This window comes from Ammospiza nelsoni, chromosome 18 (assembly GCF_027579445.1).
Source record: "Ammospiza nelsoni isolate bAmmNel1 chromosome 18, bAmmNel1.pri, whole genome shotgun sequence".
NCBI lineage: Eukaryota > Metazoa > Chordata > Aves > Passeriformes > Passerellidae > Ammospiza > Ammospiza nelsoni.
Window position 1 is genome coordinate 13,950,525 of NC_080650.1, and position 22,936 is coordinate 13,973,460.

General features: G+C 50.7%; 1 protein-coding gene across 5 annotated transcripts in view; it reads right to left on the bottom strand.

Annotated features, from left to right (window-relative positions):
• AIFM3 (apoptosis inducing factor mitochondria associated 3) overlaps positions 1–22,305 on the bottom strand; it is a 66,279-nt gene extending 43,974 nt beyond the window's left edge. For 3 of the 5 annotated variants that reach the window (XM_059484995.1, XM_059484993.1, XM_059484992.1), the window contains exons 1-2: positions 12,267–12,398; positions 4,771–4,984 (exon numbers count right to left, since the gene is read on the bottom strand). In XM_059484995.1, coding sequence (XP_059340978.1) covers positions 4,771–4,984; positions 12,267–12,297 — 245 coding nt within the window. In that variant the 5' untranslated portion in view covers positions 12,298–12,398. Of the gene's footprint in view, positions 1–4,770; positions 4,985–12,266; positions 12,399–22,064 lie in introns of those variants that run through there. The other 2 variants (XM_059484991.1, XM_059484990.1) reach the window with 1 other exon arrangement.
• Between the last annotated feature and the right edge of the window lie 631 nt (positions 22,306–22,936).

The following is a 22,936-nucleotide window of genomic DNA, read 5'->3' on the forward strand; positions in this document are numbered from 1 at the left end:
ACAATTCAGCAGCCCAGAAGGGTTGCTCTCTGCGCTGGTAGTTTGTCTTTTTCCATCGTTCCAGCCAGCCCCACAGAGCATTTGCTACTATGCCCAAGTCATTGTAGAGGTAGTGTTGGCCATTTCTCTCACTGAGCAATATCTAAAGCAAGCTGAAAAGCTTACAACTTGATCCACCCTGTCCCTTCTGCTACGTGCCATGTAGGGCCCCATACAGCACCTTCCCATGTTCCATGCATCCCTGCAATAAGGCAGGAACTGTCAGTGAAGAGAGCACACTGCTTTTCATTTTCAGGCAGCTGATTATACGGGTGGGCCCTCCTCAGCACGTCACCTTCTCCTCCTCCTCTTCTGATGACAGTGAAATTTTCACCTTAGGGCCAGTTTGTGATGATTTCCAAGATCCCAGGACTACTGGGGTTTCCCATCCGAGACCACTGTTGATCAGACCAATCTACTTACTCCAGGTCACATCAATGTACGATGTATGGCAGAGACTTTCTCTTTGAACACCCAGCCCAGCACTGATAGTTGGGGTGCCAGAAGAAGCTGTGCTTCTGTGCTAATCACTTCTGAAGCAGATCAAACCTCTTAACAAACTGCAAGTATCTATTTTTCATTTGGGGTGTAACAGGCCTCAGATCCTCTGCATACTTGACTCCAGAACCACAGGGATTGTCCTCAAGTCTCCCCAGGTACCTTCTACCAGGGGCTCCAGAAGGACCATTCTTCCTGGCTGTGGTGTGGAGCACATTTTTGTCACCCTGTCCTGTCCTGACTGGCTTAAGGACTACTGAATCAACAATCTCCTGTTTAATTTGTTTCACGGCTCCTTGTTCTTCAAGACCCCCCCTTTAAATAATTATTCTCCTGTATCACATGATAGAGAGGGCTGACAATCTGACTGTACTCTGGAATATGCATCCTTCAAAAACCCATAGCTCCTGGGAAAGCCTGTGTCTTCTTGTTGGCTGGTGGCGACAAAGCTGGTGTTTTTTAGGCTACATTCATTGTAATCTGACATCTTTGAGAGCATACCTTTCCCTCACACTTGACAGGAGCCACCTCCAGAGGTGATAGTTTCCATCTTCTTCCCAATTCCCTTGCGTCTTGGTTTGAAATACAGGTCTGCTAAGGAAGGCAGGAGCCTCCATTGAAATAGAATATATGACCCCCTTCCCTCCAAATTATTAAGGGGCTTTTGGGCCAAGATTTGGGAAAAGGAATGGCAGCTCTTTCCTAGTATGCATCCCAAGGCAAACAGACACCAACTGCGGCGTTCCCAACACCCAGAGGCAGAGACTCAATCCCGCCATTTCCCCTCTGGTGCCGTTCCGGGCGCAGCCGCCAGGGGCGCTGCTGGCTCCGGGCAGGGCGGGGGCGATGATTCCCCCGCGCCTGCAGGGGGCGCTGTGGCTGGGCCGGGCCGGGAGGGGACGGGCAAAGGGGCGGCCGCTGCCGGGGCCCGGCAGGACTGGGACGAGCGAGCTGAACGGCAGGAGGGAGCAAAAACATCCGCAGGGAGCAGACGGCGTGTACTGAACCCCGCAGCTGTGGCTGGAACGGTGGGGTGTCCCGGCAGGGTGGAGGTGCAGGGCTACAGTGCACTGAAAACTCGGAGCAGTGGCAAAAGAATGGTGAAAGTGGGGCCGTGGCCGCCCGGCTCTCAAGCAGATGGTGAAAGCCCTTTTTTAGTGAGGTAGGTAATATTATTAAGTCCCGGTTCAGTGCCTGCTATCCCAAGCAAAAGGCTAACCCCACAGTAGAAGAAGCAGGACTGGGTTGGGCTCCAGCAGTGGCAGTGAATTCCTTCCCACAAGCAGCAGCTCCAACCTCTCCAAGCAGAGAGAGAGATGGAGAGAGAACTAGCAGCTGCCCCGTCTCTTAGAGCTTTTACAGCTCCATCTTTTACCAGCCCAATTTTCTTGGTATCTCTGCCCCTGTGAGAGACACCTCAGATAAGAAGTGTGGAGCCAGATGCCCTCCTCCCTGAGCTTGGTCACTCCTTTTATCCAGTCATTCTTGTTTCCTGTCAATTTATGGGACTAAATTCTGGGGGGGGGGGGGGAAAAACTCAAAAAACATCCCAACATCCTAACCCCCAACACCTTGTCAGTGCCTACATCCCAGGACAGGGATCCCAGTTCCTTGGTTTCACTACTGCCTAGTTCCGTATCAGGGGCCGCGATATTCCAGCAGCACCGGAGCAGTCATGTCGCCAGGGGCTCTCCTGACTCCTGATATCCTGTCTTTATGGATATCCCACAACTCACACGGGGACAGGGATCCTGTCTTTTTGGATATTCCACAACTCACACAGGGTCAGGGATTGAGTGATTGTCTCTGGCCTTGCCTCCTCCCCTGTTGTGAAGGCCCTGCTTCCTCTTCATCACTCACTAAGCAGACAGATTCTGTCTTGGATGTCTTCTTCCATGTAAGGCCAAGTGCTCCCAGCGTGGGCTGTCCCTGTGCTTCAGCTGCAGTTGGAGTAGTCATGGTGCCTCTTGCTATTCCTTGCTCCTTTTCTCCCTGAGACTGCTGTCTAGTATGGAGCACTGTGATAAACAGTAGCCAGGGCCCAACACATTGCATAACTTTGCACCTCTCTGGAATTGCCACAGCATTTTTCTTTCAAATGTTCTCCCACTTTATTGGGATCTTGTAATTGTTCAGGGCTGAACTTCCAAACCACTGGAGCAAAACAGTCCTGTTTCTGCCACATTACATGCCACTCTTGACTATCCACCCCTGGGGCAGATCTCTAAATGACCTTCCTAAAATTCTCTTTTGTTACTCTAAACATGGTGTGGACTGCGCTGAGGAGACCTGGAAGACTTAGCAACAAGAACAGGCTTTCCCTTAACATACAAGGGAAATTCAAAACCCTCAAAAGCTGTTGTCACAGACTTGAAGGAAGAAAAGGTGGTGAAACCTGGGAAAAATCTTTGTCTCCTGTAGTCCCCGGAGTCTGGGTATGATTATTAATGGAGTCTCAGAGGCAGCACCCAAGGACAAGGCAGGAGGTCAACTCTGAATACACATCCCAAACAGCCCTCATTGTCCTTCGTGTTATCATGTCATAAACCAATATCCCACAGAATGATCCTGATCCCTCGCCCTGCTCCCAAAAGGAGCACTGTGCTGGGCACAGAGAGTATATATGAAAATACAGACAGGGTGAGGTACCATGCCCACGCGAACAGACCAAGCAATGTTGCAGCCAGCTGCTCTGCACCTAATACAACAAATGCTTAGATCAAATTTTGTTTCCAACCCTATCTGTTGATACCTCAAGCCTTCCCATCCCATGCTGGGTATTAAATAAGGCTGCTGTGGTTTAGGAATGGAATTCCCCAATTTAGTGCTCCCATCAAAACCATGCTGCTGCTCACCCTCCCTCCCCCCTGCCCTACCTGTGGGTGGCTGGAGGAGAATGGGAGTCACAAAAGGCAAAGATAGCAAGGCTGAGATAACAATTTACTGGGATCAGCAATGAGAGAAGAAAACCAACAGCAACAGCCAGAATATTAATAACACAAGTGTACAAAAGAGAGAGCTAGTCACATGCCAAATTGCTCGTCCAGAGCTCAGAGCTCACCATCCCACTTCCCATTCCTTCCAATGCCTTGGAACCAGCATTACCCCAGCATCCTGGGCACCACACTGTCCCCCAGAGTTACTCAACCAGAAGGAACCACTTCTTCCCACAAGAGACTCTATTCCCCTGCCCCAGCAATGAGATGAGATTGTATAGAATAACCTCTGGGTCCTGCCCATGCACCTCCTGGCTACTGCAAAAATTAACCTTGTCCTGGCTGGAATCAGGATACAAGCCAAGCAACCTCAACTAGTCCACATCATGTGAAGATTTAATCCACAGAGTCCAGAAAAGACTCCAGCAGAGGCCAGTGCATCCTTCTGCAGAATGGTATAATACATTAATTCCCACTGCAATGAAGAAAATCCAATTTACTCCTGGATGAACTTAGCTAAGAAAATGAATTTATGGCCCATGAAACCTCTTAAGTTTAGCACAAAGTGAATGGATTGTTCTTGGATACTATCACAGGCAATACTTCAATTTAAAGCAAACAGCTGCCAGACTCCTGCTGTGTCCCACACACCTTACATTGCTCCCTCACTGCAACAAAAGCCATTCCAAACTATTTTCTTTTACACACTGATGGAGCCTTCTGAGATGTCAACGGAACCTACACTTCTACCCCAGAAAAGAGGCACCTGTAAAGCACAGTGACTGGGACAGGCACTCTTTAGATTTCAGAATATTAAATCAGGGTGCCCAGGTGAAGTGTGTTGTTATTTGCAAAAAATCTGAAAATCTGCATCCTTAGTGAAAGAGCAAATTGATGAGCTCAGCTGAAAAAGTCAGGCACTGCAGACAGGATGGAGCACATGACCTGCCCCATCAGCTCCACCCATGTGCTTCTCCAGCTGTTTTGTAAAGTCACTGAGGCTATAAATTTATTTTAAAATGTCTAGGTTGGTTAATACAAATCGAGAAGAGCCTTCTGAGAAATTCTGCTACAGAACATCGCCTCTTTCTGAGCCAAGTCCCAGTGCAGATGATGCAGGGAACAGAAGACCTTCTGGTAAAAACAGTTGTCACTTGTCCATGATGTAATTTTTAAGATTAAAAAAGGCTTACTAAGTTAAATTGTCATCTCCAACAACCCTAAAGAACAAGACAGAGCATTCAGATTAGGTTAGAAGGTTTCTCAAGTTTTATCTACAAAATCTTTGGGCACTTACTGTCCATTCTCCAGGTCCTTTACGTGGCACACAGATGCTTCTACCACATCCTTGGGGTTGTGGTAGGGGTTGCTGGCAATTGGATGCTCCTCAAGGTGGTAGTGCCGGGCAGTCCCGTTGACTTTGTAGATCAGAGGGCTGGCTTTCCCATTGGGTGACATCTCCTCCTTGCTTCTCTCCTTCTCAGGTATCACAACTTCAATTTTCACTTCAACTGCAGGAATAACCCAAAACCTTTGTTAAAATTAAGCCAGAGGTTTTGCTGCTGTTTGCTGCTCTATCACTCCTTCTTTCCCTGAACTTGGAAACAGACATCAAAACAGATATTTTTTGCTGGCTTGACTTGGAAGATAAAACATTTAACATCAACCTTGCCTTGATTACCTGTGCCCATTATTCCTCTGTTCTTTCTGCATTGGACACTTTGCATTCATAAAGTACATATTCTTGAAAGCAGACATGCTTATTATTGAAAGCAAAACAACCTCTCAGTTACAGTTCTTGTCCTGTTTAGTGGAAAACAGTTTCAGGCAGCTCCATATGAAGCATGCCAAGGTCTCTGGGGCTCAGACAGACTTCAAAAACCCCTTTAGTTGTTTGTAGGTAATGTTAACTGAAAGAGAAAGCCAACACTGCATGGTGCATAAAGCTGCTTCATTAGATAGAGACCAATTAATAAGGAACTAGAAATATCCAAAATTATTTTCACATGAGGTTTTGAGTGTGGAGTGACTTCAACAGTAGGTGAGAGAAGCAAGCATGGTCCATTTTTCTCATGTGTGCACCAGTGAACAGGTCTGACAATAAATCATCCCTGTCCTGGAAACCAGAAGACCCAGGGACACATGGGAGCAGGGACTGTAGGGAGCATAGGCACTCTCCTCGGCCACCCAGGTGAGGACATGCAGAGCAGCTGTGGCTGCGCCTGGATCCCTGGCAGTGTCCAAGGCCAGGCTGGATGGGGCTTGGAACAACCTGGGACAGTGGAAGGTGTCCTTATGACAGGGGGTGGAACGGGATGAGCTTTGAAACCTCCTCCAGCCCAAATCATTCTGTCATTCTGTGTTAATATGGTCTCCCTGAAGGCAGTGCTCACCCATCCCCTGCCACAGGCCCACCCAGCTACACCCCTGTGTTCTACTCCATGCCTGGGCTGGGCAAGCTGGTCACAGCAACATCAGAAGCCACTGATAAGCTCTCACATCACAAAGCAGAAAACATCACTTTATCTCCAAAGGACTTCATCAAACTAAAGCCATTAATATAATAATAAATGCCTGGGACTTGTATAGCAAACCAGGGCAACGTGCCAGAGACTGGTGAAGTGACTCAAGTACATGGGAAAACATTGAGCTTCCCCCATCTTATAAATGTCATGAACAGGAAAATCTGTTGTAGAAGATAAAAGTTGAAGTTCCCAAACTAAACAGGTAAGGAAAGGCAGAGGAAGGGTAAAAACAAGTCCTTCAGCAAGGCTTGTGAATGACAAGGATGCTGGGTCTTCCCAGCCTGATCTGTTGTCCCAAAACTTTTATGGCAAGAATATTGAGAGAACAATGGAAGAACAAGTCAGGGAGAAGGTTGTTCATTTTGGAAGGGGAAAAGCAGGTGACCGTGGCCATTCAGGCCCTGGAGGCAGGCAGCTGTCTCAGGAGTCCTGCACATTTCTGCTGTTTGTGCCTGCTCAGCAAGGCAAGGGATGCATGGCTTTTTGCCAAAGTGCCAAATCCCTGTGCTCACCTGGACAGGATTCACCAAGGGTAGAGACAGATAGATCCAGGAAAGTGATTTTCTGTGTATGAATGCTGAACCAACAGAAAACATCACCTTCTGCTGTGCTCTTGCAGCTGCAGGAGTTAATGCAAATGAATAGGCCCTGCACCATAAATTAAAAACCCCACATTGCTATGAGCAAGTCTGTTCCTGGAGCTCTAGAGAAGCAGCCAGGCTGCTGCAGGCACCCAGTGAAGAGGCTGCTCCCCATAAGCACCTCTTTCCTAGGGCACTGGAAGAAGCAGACATGGATTTTCCAGGACAGAGTTTGAAAATATAATGAATACCCATTTATGCCAGTCCCAGTGAAACACTTTTGGCCCAAGAAACGGGAAGCTGATGTCATTCAGTCAATCTGCACAAAATGTGTCAGTGCATCCTTGCAGCCAGACTGCGGAGCCAGACCATGTCGCAGGATGAGACAAAGGTTGGGCAAAGCTGGTGGCTCTGAGCCCTAATGGTGAGGGGGACATGTATATCAGTGAATTCATCTGCAGGGAACAACTCCATCTCTCACTTGGCTGATGCCCCAGGACTTTGTTTTCTAGAGCACATTTGGGTCAGGTGAGCACATGGAGTGCCCACTGACTCACAGGCAAATGAACCTGCAGGGATAAAGATGGAAATGTAGCTCTGAGCTGTCCCCTTCTTCCTCAGCTAGAAAAACATATGCAGGAAGCAGCAAGTCTCTGGCACTCAGCCATCCCCACCTGGCACCCACCAACATTGCTGGACAAATGTCCAGAGGAAAAGAAAAAGAGTTTTAAAATCTTCCCTCTCCTATTTCGGACCCCACACTTCACTGCTTGCCTCTATGAGGGGCATATCCCACTTGCCTCTCAGGAACCCTCTTTACCCCATCTCCTCCTCCTTCTCACGCCTCTCAGCCCCTCATGGAGTGTCCCTCTGGCCTGAAACCTGCATTCCTGAGGGATGATCCCTCCAGGAATCCAGGGCTAAGCAGCACCTGAGCTGATCCAGCAAACTGGTTCAGTTGCCATCAGGGAAAATGACATTTAAATGAAATATTTATAAACCCAAGTTTAATTTAATACCAAATCCAATTGGTAAGGGGCTGGGGCCAGTGTGTTCCAGCTCTTTGACAGTCATATCCTATAGCTGCTAGAAGAGGGTCTAGACAGCAAACTGTTTGGAAAGTTTTAGGCATGTTACTACAAATCTAGACAGTAGGCAACTCCTCAGGAATATAGGTAGAAATATGGATATAAATATGGATATTGTTACAGAGGTATGGACATAAGGTATAGATATAGATGATATAGATAAAAGTATCAACAGAGATGTAGAAATGTATAGGTATAGATATAGATGACAGAAAGAGACAGAAGTGTGCCTGCTTGCCCTGTGCCACCAACATCACTTATACACACACATATGTGTGTGTAGGTGTTTGTATAAGTTCATGAACATTTTTAAGATATCTCTATAGATACACACTTACATAGATAAAGAACCAGAAGGCCAGGGCTGGAAATAGTTTATAAGAATATAGAAAAAAAAGCAGAGAAACTAGCTGAGCATTAGCAAGTGTTCATATCACATATCTACATATACCCCAGCACTGCAAGCTCTCACTACTCGAAAATCCTGAGTCAGCTTCTCAGAGTCATAGAATCATTTAAAACACAGGTTCTTGACAAGACTATAAATGCTGATAGATTTTTTTTTTCTCCCAGGTTTTCAGCCTCAGGTCGAGCACTGCTGGCATTCTTCACATACAATCAGGAACCATGTCCCAACACCATTTATCACTGTTGGCTCTGGTGTTGTTTTTTTCTCTTGTGGCCACCACGTTCTTGTGCTTTGCCTTGGTGTCATTCACCCAAGCAGTCAAAGCTTAATATCCCATTACATCTCCTGTAAATTTATTCCTTCTCCGTCACTATTCACAGCCTGGTGGGACTAGTCAAAATCTCTGCTTGCTCTTGGAGAGGTACTTTAGATGTGAGACTGGAACTGTTGACATTGATCCCAAAGCAGGGTGGTGGCAGGTGGCTGGGCTGCAGTGCAGGGTCACAGGCATTATTTTTTAAAAATTAGGGCAATTGGATGGCCCAATACTTCTTTATCACAGGACTGGGTTCCCAGTATGGCTCAGAGCCCTTCTGGAGGCTAAATTTAAATTATGGATATTGAGACATTGAAAGGTTGTACCTCCAGGTACCCGATACCTAAAATACTAGAAACCAGGAAAATACTGAGCTAATATGGGAAGAGAGAATTGACATGAGCCAAGAGCTGACTTGAGCCAAGGGGAGTCTGAATAAGATGAAGATGTCTAGCTATAAAGGATGGAGGAGCTGAGCTGGCAAGGGGAGAGCAGTGTGTCTGCCTTCCCCAGCCCTAAAACCCTGCAATGCCCCAGGGTGTGCCACTTCAGGGCTGCAGGCACAGGGCACAGGAGCACTGAGGGCAGAGAACAACCTGCTGCTGGCTGTATGGTGCCAACAGCTTTGGGAGCACTGGAAACCAGAAATGCATCAAGGGATGATGCTGGAGGGACCAGCAGGCACCGCTAAAAATCTCAGTTTACCCCAGCAGGGTTTATTTTCCCAAGCCAGCAAGAGTAATCCAGCACCATGGGATGTGCTTAGGGCTCACTGTGCCCTGCCAGAGCTGCACTCTCCAGGCATCCCCTGGGCTTGCCCACCCCACGTCAACTGCAAGCTCCAATGACTGTGACTTCAGGTGGTCTCAAAGAGATTCCAAACCATTTCTATGGAGCACTTCTCCCCTCCTTCCAAGGCCAGGCTGGACAGAGCTTGGAACAACATGGTCTTGTGGAAGATGTCCCTGACCACAGCAATGGGTTGAAACTACTTGGTCTCTACAGACCCATCCAGCCCAAACCCTTCCATGATTCCATCATTCTGTTAAAAATGACAGAGCCAATGACAAAACCACCATGCAAAATGTGCTTGGCTCTGCTCTCCCAGATGCTCTGTCAGCAAATGCTACAGTCCAAAAGCAGGAGGTGGGACTTACCAAGCAAGGCTGGGGACAAGCTCAGAGCCAAGCTCAGATCACACAGCCAATGGCACCCGGACCAGACCCTCCAGCAGTGTGAAGCAGTGTGCAGGGAGCACACTCCCTCTAAATGCATCTTCCATGCAAGGGTGAAGCCCACCCCAAGATACCCCATGTGCTGTGAAGCGACTGCCCTGCTATCAAACTCTGAGCCCAGCAGAAGAAGAATCAAAATTTATAGATTTTGAAGCCACTCTCCTAATACCCAGGGCAGAGACAGAGCTGCTGCAGCTCACACAGAGCTGGCACATGATGGTTCCTGACACTCATTATCCTGATCTGGCTGTGCTGTGGGAGCGGGTGCTGGGATACCGTGCAGGCTGCCAGCTGGGCAGCTCATCCCCAATGGCATCACACACACGAGACAAACCCGAGGAGAGAGTTATGCAGAGACTGAGAACTGGGCCTTCAGAAGAGGATCTGGCATCACGGGACTGCAGCACTGGAGATAACAGCAGATTGCTTCACTGTTTGAATACGAGCTCTTAATTAAACACTGAAATATCCAGACAGGGATGGGTGCTGCAGCAGCAGCCCGACCTCATGGCTGGCCGACAGTACAGTCAGCACAGCTATTTAGAGACTCCACTCCCCAGAGCTCTTGTATCACTCATCTGCCCATCAAAAGGTGATATGTGCACAGTGCCAAGGTTATCTCGAGGGTTCTCAGGACGACTGAGGGTCTCTTGTAATGAAGGAGGTGGAGCAGATAAAGATCTCATGTACACCTTGAAAAAGTGCCTGAATCAATTCTGTTCATTTCAGGCTGCATTCGAAATATTCCCTTCATGTGGAAATAGCACTGATGGAGCAAATAGCTCTATTCTGACCCTGCTTCTTATTCAGAAAAGGAATTGTAAAGTCCAGTACTCAGCTCTTATACTGTACAATTCCCATATGAAACATCAGTGAAACCCTTTGCTAGAACAATCAGTATCCTCAAATGCCTCTATTTAGCTCCTTGCATTTGCAGGTTTGATAAGCCTGGATGAAGTCCTGCAGCCAGTGGTGAGCGATCCGGGGGCTGTGGAAGGCTTGTGCAAAGCCTTTGAAGATGCTAATCCAAACCAGAGCTGAGGGATGGAGGGGCATTGCAGGGTGCCATTTTCAGGCATCTGGTCCAGCTGTGCAAATACAGCTCTCTCTCTTAGCTGCAAAAATCGGCAGCTAAGGAAAACTGAGCATTGGTGTTCCAACACTGGTCCAAGATTATACAGTTTTGCTGATATGATACAAAATTAAGTGGAGCTCATAGCAGAGTTTGTCACAAATTTAGTCAACAAAAGCATTTATTCCTGGATGTGTTTTTACCCCTCAAACATTTTAAAGAAACATATAAACAGGGCTTTCACAGAGAAGACTTACAGGTCAGAGTGTCCAGTGCCATATTACCTTGGTGGTGCCCCATAATCACAGTACAGGTCAAGGGCAGAAAGGCACTTTTATTTTCTCACTGTGCCTTGCATAAAGGCAGGGATGTCACTCCATGAATGTTTGGTGAGGCACAACTTCTGTTGCCCTTCTGACCCATTTAGTCCTTCAACCTGCAATCCCTCCTGCCTCAGACAGTGAAGACAACTTGCCAAGGAAAGGTCTCCAAAAGACATCTTTCCACCCACAAAGGCTACACAGGGATGCTGACTGGTCTGATAGATCATCACCATTCTCTGATTCCCCTTGCCCTGGGACACAAGCAAGTAAAAAGGACAAGGTCACCGTAAGCTCTCTGTGAGGTGGCCAAAACAAGCTGCAGGATGGGAGCTGGGAGCACTCCTCCATGACAGCTTCAGGAACACTGACAGGACCAACCATCACTGACAGGACCAACCATCACTCCCTGGGGTCCTGTGCCAGGGCCATGTAGGTGCTGCCAGGGTGTGAGTATGGGTGATCACACAGTGCCTGCTCAGGACAAGGCTGAGCATTGACATTTCCACACCAGGCCCCCCTCAACCAGCCAGTTTGCCTGAGCAGGTGGCACCACCCCTGCCCCTCACACATACACCCAACCTTCCCCAAACCTTGGAGAGCAGGGAGCCCAGCCAGCCCAGCCATGGAAGGAATGTGCCAGGTAAGGGGAGAATCCCTGATGTCCAGGTGTCTACAGCTGCTTTCCCCACCGAAAGCAGTACAGATGGTACAGATGAACAAGCTTCACCAAGAAAATAAAATCCCAAAAGCAGAGCAGCTCCAGGACCTGGTCTGCTCCTTCCCAAGTCATCCCCTTCCCGCAGGGAAAGAAATAAGAGCTGGCCAGTGTGCCAGAGTGACAAAACCGTGGCAGAAGGAAGGTGCTGAGCCCCATGTGTCTATGCTGGGATAGCTGTCACCCAAACCTACACGGGGGCATGAGGGGGACAACTCTGCTCCAGATCTGACAGAAAGGTAGAAGCAGGTGGGTGGTCAAGAGCAAGGCAGTGTGACCAGGCAGAGATGCCTCCCTCGTGGCATGGGGTGAGCTCCCATCCCACCCACCTACCAGCCCCCTGGCACGGCTGCAACCCCCCCACAGCTCCCTGCCCGGCAGTGAGAGCACTGAGGAATTTTGGGGGATTAAGAGTGCGGTAATCCTCCCTGCAGGAGCCGAGCATTAACATTCCCCCGGCCAGCGTCCACCGCTGACCTACTTCTCGCACGGGGCCGTGGGCTGGGGGCCCGGCGCACGGGGCAGTCACCTGGTTTGGGCTTGGAGAAGCATCCTCCCATGGTGCCGGGCGGGACAGGCAGCGGGGCCGGGGCCGGGCAGGTCAGCGAGGCCGCGGGCACATCCTCGCATGGTACAGGAGGTTCCCGGCTCCCGCGGCGATCCCCACCTGCGTCGGGCAGAAAAGCTCCGTGAGAGCGGGCACGGCCGGAGGGCGGGGGCGGCCGGCCGGGAACCGAACCCGTGACAGCTCGGCCGCCCGTGCCCGCACTGCCGGCAGCACCGCGGATGGACGGACACACGCTGTGTGTCCCGAGGGACACGGGGACAGCGACTGCTGGGGTTACCGTGCTGGGACACACCGCTAAATTCAGCTATGAAGTTTATAAATTCAGTCATCAAAGTTAATTACGAAAACCCCCATATCATTTATGGCCAGACTTTAATAACTTCCCAAAGACCTGCCTTTGGGAATTAAAGCTCTAAGAGCACAGGTCGCAGCACAAATACAATGACTGAACCATAAATACATTTAGTTGAGGTTTTTGTGTTATTATTAGGAGATTGAAAAAAAGAAGTCTATTCTATTGCACAGTCCTGCAAGTTCCCCTATGCCAATTATGCTCATTCCTGCAGAAATGCCATTGACTTAGGAACAATTAATTATTTAGAGAAAAGGCTTTTGCTATCGCACCATTTGCATCAACCTCCTTTTCTTTCCACTATTGATTTTTTTTTTTTTTTTTAATTCTTAAAGTCAAGTTGTGTTTCTCTTATAAGCTTTGACTTGAGGTGCTCTCAGATCTGGTACAGACTAAGAATTTAGATAAACCTTTCCAATTCCATTCCATGACTGAAAACAGCAAAGAGTCATCCAACACACTAGCAATAAAATAGTATATTTAATTTGTTTTATTCAGTCCTGAATTTAACTGATTTCCTGTGGGTTTGCCGTATGTTTTTCAAAAAGCCCTCTGATCTGGGCAGGAAGATAAATACAATTTCTGGATTATATTTTGAGACAGGCAAAGTAGGTTTTTCTGTATCTTATAAAATGCCTCGAGATCTTTACAATAAGAAAAAATTAGAGACCAAGCACCTTCTCTCCTTAGCTTAAACATCAACTCAAAATATCAGGATGTATCCCTCTGTTTTCAGCTATATCCCTCCAAAATACAACTTCCAACTCTCCTTCCATGCATAGCATCACCTCTGCTAAGCCCCAGCTGCGTTGCAGAAGCAGCTTCAGAGCCTGGATTATGATGAATAAGCCATCCAAGCTATAGAGGAACACAAGCCTGATGCTTTGCCCATGGTGCAAAGCAGGCATGTGCTATTTGATACTCAGCAAAGAGGGATTATTAAATATAGAGGGAAGAGCTCTTCTTCCAAGAGCATCCCAGGAAAGTAGCATGACAATGTTTATACAAGAGCAAATGCAAAAAAAAGTTACCATGTCAGAAGGTGCATAAATGCAGAGGAAGATTTGGGAGCAGTGGGGGAAAACAGAGTGGGGATGTCACATGCAGTAGCTGCTGTAGAGCCCTTTGCCAGAACGAGCAGAAAGAAAGGGAAAATGGTTTTGTACCAGGCAAACCGAGTCTTGGGTCACTGATGTATCAGTGATGCAGGGCAATAATTTAGTGCATATAACAAAATACTGGCACTGGTACCTCAGGAGCAAACCAAGTCCCACTAACCCAGATCAGCTCTTTGCAGTGGACTTCCTGCAGCAGAAGTGGACACTGTGGGTGACCCAAGACAGGATCATGGCCCAGGCAAGCAGTGCCCTGGCACCATTGCAGCATTCCCTTGGGATGCTGCACATATAGGGGACCACAGCAGGGACCCCTGGACAGGTGGTGGGTTGAAGGGTAGCTCCCAAATATGCTTCACCAGAGAATCACTCCCACTTCTCCAGCCCTCTCAGAGATGCTGATGTGGGACTGGTTTCTGGCTGGTCTGACTGGTTTTAACAAGGACTTGGGGGGACATCAGAGTTCCTGAATGTCAGAATGTCACCCATTCATCCAAGATGCCTTTGCTTTGTTTGGACCTTAAAGATGGCAATCTGCAGCCATCCCCTCAAGCCCACTTCACATCTCCTAATTTCTCCCCTGATGGTCCCTCCAGTCTTTCCAAAGCACTGAGACATCTGCACCTCCCAAAGCAGGTTAGAGGGAAGTGTTTGCTATCAGAGGTGTCCCTTCCCCACTCCTAGAGCTCCCCAGGCAAAACCAAAATGGTTCTTGGTAGGATTTCAGCTGATGACATCAGAGGAGAAGCCACCTGGCTGCTCCCAGCCTCAGTCCCAGCATGCACATGGAGATGCTTCAGGATCACCCGAGACTCAGATGGTTTCAGAAAGGCACCAGCCTCCCCTGTCAGACCAACTCAGGGGACACAACAGGGCCATGTCACTCTTAGTGGCATCCAGAGGCATCGACCCAGAGCTGAATCCTGCAGTATTTGTGGCCAAAGCCATAAGCTCTGTTAGGAGAAGGAAATAAGCCCATATACAACACAAGGTAGCTGAACGCAGGATCACCTGTAAAACCTTGCTAGGTCCTGAAGGGTGACAGCGTGACCTAAACAAGGTGTCCATGCTCAGTAAACGAGTTCATCATCTGTTCCCTGAACAAAACCACACTCTGTGGCATACAGCTGAACAGGAACACCTTCAGCATCTGCTCAGAAATGGCAAGAAGGAGTGGGCTACCAAAATACGAGGTAACTGTTGTGGTGCTGAGGAACATACAGGTCCCACTCCTAAAAACTCCAGTGTGATTGAGGAACCGGCCCCTCCACCAGGCTGTCTGCAGAACTCCATCATCCACAGAGAGCACTGCCTGAGCACACAACCAGGGACACCAGCCTGGTCCCCAACAGGAAAAACTGGGAAAGTTATCTAACAGGAGAAACATAGGAAACAGTCTAGGGCTACTGACCATGAGCACTTCCCCTGCAAGGCAGCAAAATATGCAAAATATGGCAACATCAAGCTTCAGTGCAAGTCAGGGATATCAGACCAGACAGCCCACCTGGTTCAGCCCAGTGTCCACTGCCCAAGCATGGCCAACAGCACCCATCTGCCACAAGCAGGCAGGAGCGGGCAGGAAGGCAGGGACACTCCAGCCCACACTTCCCGCTGGGCTCAGAGTAGAATTCAGAGCCTGCACCACTTCTGAGCAGTGCAGTGCTGGCAGAGCTATTATTAGCACTGTGCTTCTGCTCTCTGCAGTGCCCCAGGCTCCTGTTTTAATCCAGTGCTCTGCTGTGACTCCAAAATCCTTTCCAAGACCTAATGTGGCAACTATATAACTATATAGGCGTATTAGTACACCATAGGTATAAAAAATGTTTTTTCCCCTGAGCATCAGTTTGTGTTTATTGCCCCGGTATAATTTCCTTACCTGGCACCCAGGTCCCTCCCATCCAGCTGCAGCATCTGTCAGCATCTGTCCTGTTCCTGTGAGTAATCCTGCATTGCCTGCCTAGAAATCTGGCAGAGATATGAGCACCAGGCCATGCCCTGTGACATGGACATTTCCCAGAGATGTCAGCCCCAGCTCGCTCCAGCTGGAGACCTCTGTGGAGCACTGAGCAGAGACACACTTGTGCCACTGTTGGCCGAGTCCCTCAGCCATGATTCCTCTGCTGTGTGAGGGGGGCCTGTGCACATGGATACCAGCTGCACCTGTGCCCTCTCCAGGCTCCTCCAGACCCTCTCACTGAGCTTCTGGCTGCACACTCACCTTTTTGTAGACATCACCCTGACTCCCATTTCCTTGGCCACACCAGCCCTGGGTGCCACCAGAGGAAGAAGAGGTGAGAGGATTCCCATTCCCTTCCCACTTGCCCAGCACAAGTCACCTCACCAGGTCCCCTGGACACACAGAGGGGGTTTCTCCACCTCTCAAGGCAGCTTTGTCCCCTCCCCATCCCTCTGTCCCCTCCTCTCAAGCCCTGGACCCAAGTTTCCTCTCCTCAGTAATGTGGGACCTCCCAGTGTCATCAAGAAGATGACTGATGTGATCTCCTGGCACCAGGGGCTAGCAGGGGCTGCCACAGAAGGCAGGGGCTTGGTGACAACTCACCACATGCTCTCAGAGAAGGGACCCTGCCCTGGGGCTGAAGCACGGAGGAGACAAAGATGCTAGAGCAGCTCCTGAGGATCCTGGATTTGTCTGCCAGAATAAGAAACGTCTCTGTCCCTGGGTCTTACAATCCCAGATCCTTCAGGCTTTGCACAGCCCTGGTCCTCCCACAGCTGCATCTCCTCCGCTGCCCTGTCCTCCTCTTGGGACGGACCCAAGCTAGCCCTGGGTCTGCTGGGACACAGTTCAGGTTCCCAAAGCTCAGGAACATGCCTATCATTCCAAGGAAACTAGACAACAATGAGTGCTCCCATCCTGCCATCACCCACATCCAACCTCTGTTCTCCCAGGGAGCTAAGGATCCGGTGCTCAGCCAGCCTTCCTCCTCTCTTGATGTCCAGGCACTACTGCTTGGACTGGCTTCCTCCCACAGCTGGAAATGCCTGAATGATCTCTGCCATGAGTCCAGCAAGCAGACTCCAAGGACTTTTGTCCTCACACAGGTGAGCTCTCTGCTTCCTTTGCAGTGCTCTGCAGCAGGATCTGGAGGAAAGCTGGGGGCAAGCTGGCAGAGCATCCACAAGACCTTTGAGGAGGTTTCTGAAGAGCTACTGGAATTCAGTGAACAAGTGGGACATCTGGGACCTGCTCTGTTCCCCAGGAGATGACTTCTGTCTCTTCACTGACATCACCAGTCTGCAGGAGAGGGGCTACAGGTCCATGGAAAGCCAAGGTCCACACAAGTGAGGATGAGGAAGGTCTCTAATCAGACACACACCAGGATCTCAAAGCAGAGGTCAGCAAGAGGTATGTCGACATTCTGTCAGGATGAGGAGGACAGCTTCCCCAAGGTCAAGGGAGAACTCCTTAGTACTGGAGAACTAAAGAAAACCACAAAGGAAAGCAGGCACTGTGAGCCCTGGAGTGGCTGTTTTTCAGAGGGAGTGGGATCAAAGGGCCAATCAAAGAGACATTACACCTCTCAGCAGCTTTCAGTGCAGGGAGCATTAACATGGCAGTTGTGGTCATGACTAGGCTGGTATTCATCTCCCATCAGCATAGCACCTCTTGCTCTGCACCTTCTGCCCATGACCATGGGAGGATTTAGGCTGGAAGAGGTCTCTAGTGGACATCTGACCCAATTCCAGCTGTGAGCAGGGTGACACACTAGCCTGGACTGAACCCTAATTCTGCCTTAAGCTTTGGAGAATGGACCCAACACGAGTCATGACAGGACCCACTAACATCTGGAGGTCCTCAAGGGTATAAGACCTTTTTAGATGGGTATCAGTGGGAAAGATTCAATGGTATACAAGGAACAAGAAAATCCATTCCTGGCATCTGGAGACCACCACAGACCATCCACACATTTGCCAGATGCAGCACTCATTAAAAATGGGAACAAAAGGAGATGTTGAAAGATTTCACTCCCTCAACACTTTGGAGCACTAATGGTCTCCTGATGGGACTGGAAATTAATTTTTACTCCCAAGATACCTCACTTCTGGAGTATTTTGTGGCGCTGAGCCCCCCTGAGGTGCCTCCAGTAGAGGAAGGAAAGGGGTTAGGCAGCTGTGCTGTGCCCTGAGCGATGACAGCTGCACAGGTCAGGCACAGGGGTCGCTCACATGCTCAGGTAACAGCTCATTGCCAGTTTGGGATCAGGAAAGGTCTCCCTTGGAGTTTGGCACAAGTGCCAGGGAGCTTTGGCCTTCCTCTATAGCTCTAAACATTGCCCTTTGCCAGGCTCCTTGGGGCTGTTTCTGGCCAGGGATTCCCTGCTGTGGCAGGGCCAGGAGTCCAGCTGTGTGTGTGATCTCTCCACCTCTCTTCCCCATGGCAGCTTTCTTTTCCTGGCTTTCAGTCACTTTTAGCATAGGTCTTCTAAGGCAATGTCCAACAGCTCTGCACTGAACAGGAGCTGCTGGTTTTTAACTGCTCCTGCATACAAAAAAAAATTTCTTTTTATTGAATTTGTGCTCTGTTGTCTGCAAACATTTGCTTATTTCTGCCCTGAGAACTTTGTCCTTCAGGAGCTTTATCAGTTCCCACAGACAATTTTTGGACTCAGGACGCTGTTACAGTTAATTGAAGAGCTCAGCGCTTTCTTGTTGAGACATCCTTCATGGATGTCTCTAAAGGGTCCAGGTCAAGTAATTTCTTTTCTGCTCTGTTTAAGGACTGAGCTCAACATCTGGAAAACTTGCTTGTCTGCTCTGCAGAGTGAAGGGTACCGTGTGCCCGTTCCAGCCATTCACATCCAGCTCTGCAAGCTGGTTCCACATTCCCCAAGCAGGAACACAAGAGAAGGGGGCAGCTGGAGTCTCAGAGCTGGTGTTACCATCCATGCTTGCAGGGAAGAGCTGGCTCTGACTCTGGTCCCTGCTGTGGGAAAAAACAAGCCCTGATCCCAAACCACATTCTGTCCACTACAGTGCTGCCAATTCTCCATACATGCAAAATATTGTCTTTAACACAAGGCCAGCAGGAGCCGTGGAGCAGTCCCAGCAGCAGACCTGTTTTGGTCACACCCTACAAGCAAAGGGCAGCACAGATCCCACCACAGCCTCTCCAGCCTATCCCACAAAGCATAGTCTGTCCCATGTCCTCTGGTCCCTGGACACAAGGACTCTGGTCCACCTGGTCCTGACCATCAGCAGGACACAGAGCATTCTTTCCCATCTACCTCCTCACCACACACAATGGCACCCAACAGGGACCCCATCCCTCAGCCCCACTTCCCCTCTGTGGCTCCATCCCAGGCACACACACCCACCCTGAGCCACCACACACCTGGCACATCACCAGCCCCCTCACACCAGACTCAAGTCATGGTGTGCTCTTACAAGGACTGCCCATTTCTCTTACTTTTTTGGGGATTTGCTCTAGTTTGACTCCCACAGTGTTTAGTCAGAACTAAGCCACCACCCCACCAGGTTCCTCCATACCTGTGCCAGTATTAGAAAGACTTTGGAGTGGTGACTCCACATCCCCCTGTCCTTGATGAGTACACCCAGACTGTCCTTCCCCATCATATCCTGAAGGCCCACTCTTGTTTCACATTAGTGCCACCATGCACAGTCTCAGGCTCACTCCTCCTCCATCTGTGTTCAGTGGTGCAACTCCAGCCACCAGTGATGCTTTCCACCTCCAACTCCTCAGCCAGTTTCAGCTGCTTTGTGGGCAGAGGACATTAATAAAAATATATAACATGGATCCCAAGAGTCTTGCAGTTCACCAAGCAGTACACCTGCCTCTGCTCCAGTATCCTCCTGGCCCTAGTGATCCTGCCAGCTTCAGCCCAGAGGTGCACCAGCACTCTCCCACAGCTAACCTCCATCCCTTCCCAAAATCAGCCAGTCTCCACTGGTATGGCAGAGTTCCAGTCCATCTTTACAAAGCCTGTCAGAGCAGGAGCCAGCACAGACCCCACAGTGAACACACCACATTCCTCATGGTGCACAGTGTGGGTGAAACAGTATTTGGGCTCCAGCTCTTGTCCAAGCACAGCCACACTACCAGTGTTCCACAGCCCACAGGCACCTTCCTGCCATCCTCACCACCCTGCAGAGATCAACTCCCCCAAAAACCACAGCAGCCACCAGCACAAAGTCCTACTGACACCCTGAGTTGCCTGCAGCTCCTCTCTCTGCTCACCCTGGGGTCCATCCTCCACCTGCTGCAACACCCTGGGTGCCACAGCCCATGACCTCAATGAGGAGCCCCCATGTTTCCCAGCAAGGTCTGGCTCAGCAAAAGCAAACTGCCCTGTCTCCAGGGCAAGCCAGACTCTGCTGCCAAAACAAGCAGCTCTCTCCACAGGACACAGGACTCTGAACACAGCCCAGCATGGTTGGAGCACTGGGGAGCCCAAGGCTCTACCCCCACCCCATGGACCATGCTGTGCACTCTGTGTTATCAACACCACCTGCAGAAACCCTGCTCTGACCCCAGGGAGGGGCACAAGGCTTGCCTGCCAAGAGAAAGGCAGACAGTGGGAAGAGAATCAAGTCACACAGAAGACAGCATGACAGGGGATGATGTTTTTAGGGCAGGGAAAGCTTGTATTTTTAAAATGTTATGAGGATGAAAACAGATGGTCTCCATCCTGAAGTTACCATTTTTGTCAGGAATGATGCTACAAAGGATGAAAAGAGAGTCCCACAACCCCTAGCTGTGGTTCCCAGACCAGCAGATCAGCCTTCCAGAATGGGATGCCAAACTGGGGGACCACTCCTGTGTTCATGTCACTGATTCTTGTCCCTCCACCTCGAAGATGCTGCACACAGGACATGGTAACACTCTGCAGATATGCAATGCACTGCTGCCCACCCTCTGCCCATGGAGCAGATGAGCCAAAATCAAAGGGGCTGGCACATAGGAACCCCATTTTCTTGTCTCCCTGGTACCCCAACCTCCCCTCTCTCATTCTTCCCTCTTGATAGCTCTCCAGCTAGCTTCCCCTTCTCTCGGACCAACTCTCCCATTTTCACTTTCCTGCCATTTCCATACCCATCCCAGTCCTGCTGCTTGGCTTCTGCTCCAGGGTACCCCAGCGGCTGATTCACAGTAACTCCGACATCCCCAGACCAGCACTGGACCCCTCCTTCACATCCTGCTCTGTCCTCCCCCCCTGTTTGCCCAGCCCCTCAGTACAGCCCTCCTGCCAAAGCTTTATCTCTCCAGCCACTTCCTGGTGGGGTCCAAGATTTGCCTTACACCCACCTGGAGAAAGCAGCTTTGCCAGGTGATTTCCTTTCAGATGGTCTCAAGAAACAGAAGCAGAAGTCACGCTGCAAAAGGGCGAGACCAGCCCAGGGCCCAGCGATGGGCAGCGCAGGCAGGGAGGGACGTGGGCAGGAGTGACTGCCCCGAGCTCTTCGCTTTGTCACCAGGAGTTTGTGTCTGCAGCAGCACCCGGAGCTACAAAGCTGCCGTTTCATGCACCCGTGGCTCCCGAAGAAGTGCAGCGGGAACGCCGTGTCAGAGCACAGTCAAGGCAGGATTGTGTTCCTGGCTGCTGCTTCAGCAATTTACTGGCTGCAGGTTAAAGGCTCATTCAGCAGCACTATCATTGCCACCCTTCTGCACTCCTCTGTGAGCTAGACTGGAAATCATTAATCATGGGATTTGGTTCAGATCGTAAAGATCTGCCAATAAAAATCATAAATGTTGGAAATTCTCCACGGATAAAGAGTGACTGATGCAAAAATCAAATCATTTCACAACACAAGAGACCTTTAATTCTCATTTGCTCCACCACGGGCAGCCGAGCCCCTGCTGTGCTGCCACTGCCAGGTCCCCATTGCACAAAAGCAATGTGCGTTCCTCACAGGAGCTGGAGCAGGGCAGAAGGAGTTTATCCCGGCAATGTTTTCCACGACTAACAGCTACAGTATAACACCACAGTCCAGCTCCATCCATCACACTCAGATGTTTCCTCTCAAAGGAGACCATGCAGTTCATGGAACCATAGAATGTCATGAGTTGGAAGAAACACACAAGGATCATGGAATGGCTTGGGTTAAAAGGGACCTTAAAGCTCATCTCCTTCCACACCCCTCTGCACAGGCAGGGACACCTTCCACTATCCCAGCTTGCTCCAAGCCCTGTCCAGCCTGGCCTTGGACACTGCCAGGGATGGAGCAGCCACAGCTTCTCTGGGCAACCTCTGCCATAGCCTCACCATCCTCACAGTGGAGAATTTCTTCCTAATATTTAATCTTACCTACCTTTCTTCAGCTTAAAGACATTTACCCCTGTCCAGGCAAGATCATGGTCCCCCCTGGTCAGGAGGAAACAAACTTGGAGAACAAGCTGGCGGGAGGACATGACACAGGGACCTAAACCCCGTTCAGGACAAACGCAGCTTTTCTCCGCGACCCATTTTTATGCCGCTTTGATTTCTTGGGCATTCGCTGCATCTCAGAAGAGATGCGGAGACATGCGGCGCTCTCGCACCGCCTGCCCCCGGCTCCGACCCCGGCCCTGCCGGCAGCTCCGGCTGTAGAGGAGTCCCCGGGCCGGCGCCGCGCCCCGGCAATCCCGATCCCCGCGGTGCCCCCGCTCCTGCGGGCAGCGGCGGCCGCACCGACCGCTGCCCCCGGCCGAGGCGCGGTGCGGTCCTGGACAGCGGCCCCGCACCGGGAGCTCCGCTCGCCTCACATCTCCCCGGGACGCGTCCCCGCCGCCCCCCGCGCTTACCTGGGCAGCAGCGGCGGTGCCAGCGCGGCGGGAGGAGCGCGGCCGGTCCGGGGCGGGGCAGGAGCGGGGCCCGCCCCCGCCGCGGGTGCGGAGCGGGAGGTGCCGCCGTTCCTGCCCGCTCTGGGCACACGCGTGGGGGAGCTCCCCGCCGGCCCTGCCCGCTCTGGGCACACGCGTGGGGGAGCTCCCCGCCGGCCCTGCCCGCTCTCGGCACACGCGTGGGGGAGCTCCCCGCCGGCCCTGCCCGCTCTGGGCACACGCGTGGGGGAGCTCCCCGCCGGCCCTGCCCGCTCTCGGCACACGCGTGACAGGAGCTCCCCGCCGTTCCTGCCCGCTCTGGGCACACGCGTGGGGGAGCTCCCCGCCGGCCCTGCCCGCTCTCGGCACACGCGTGACAGGA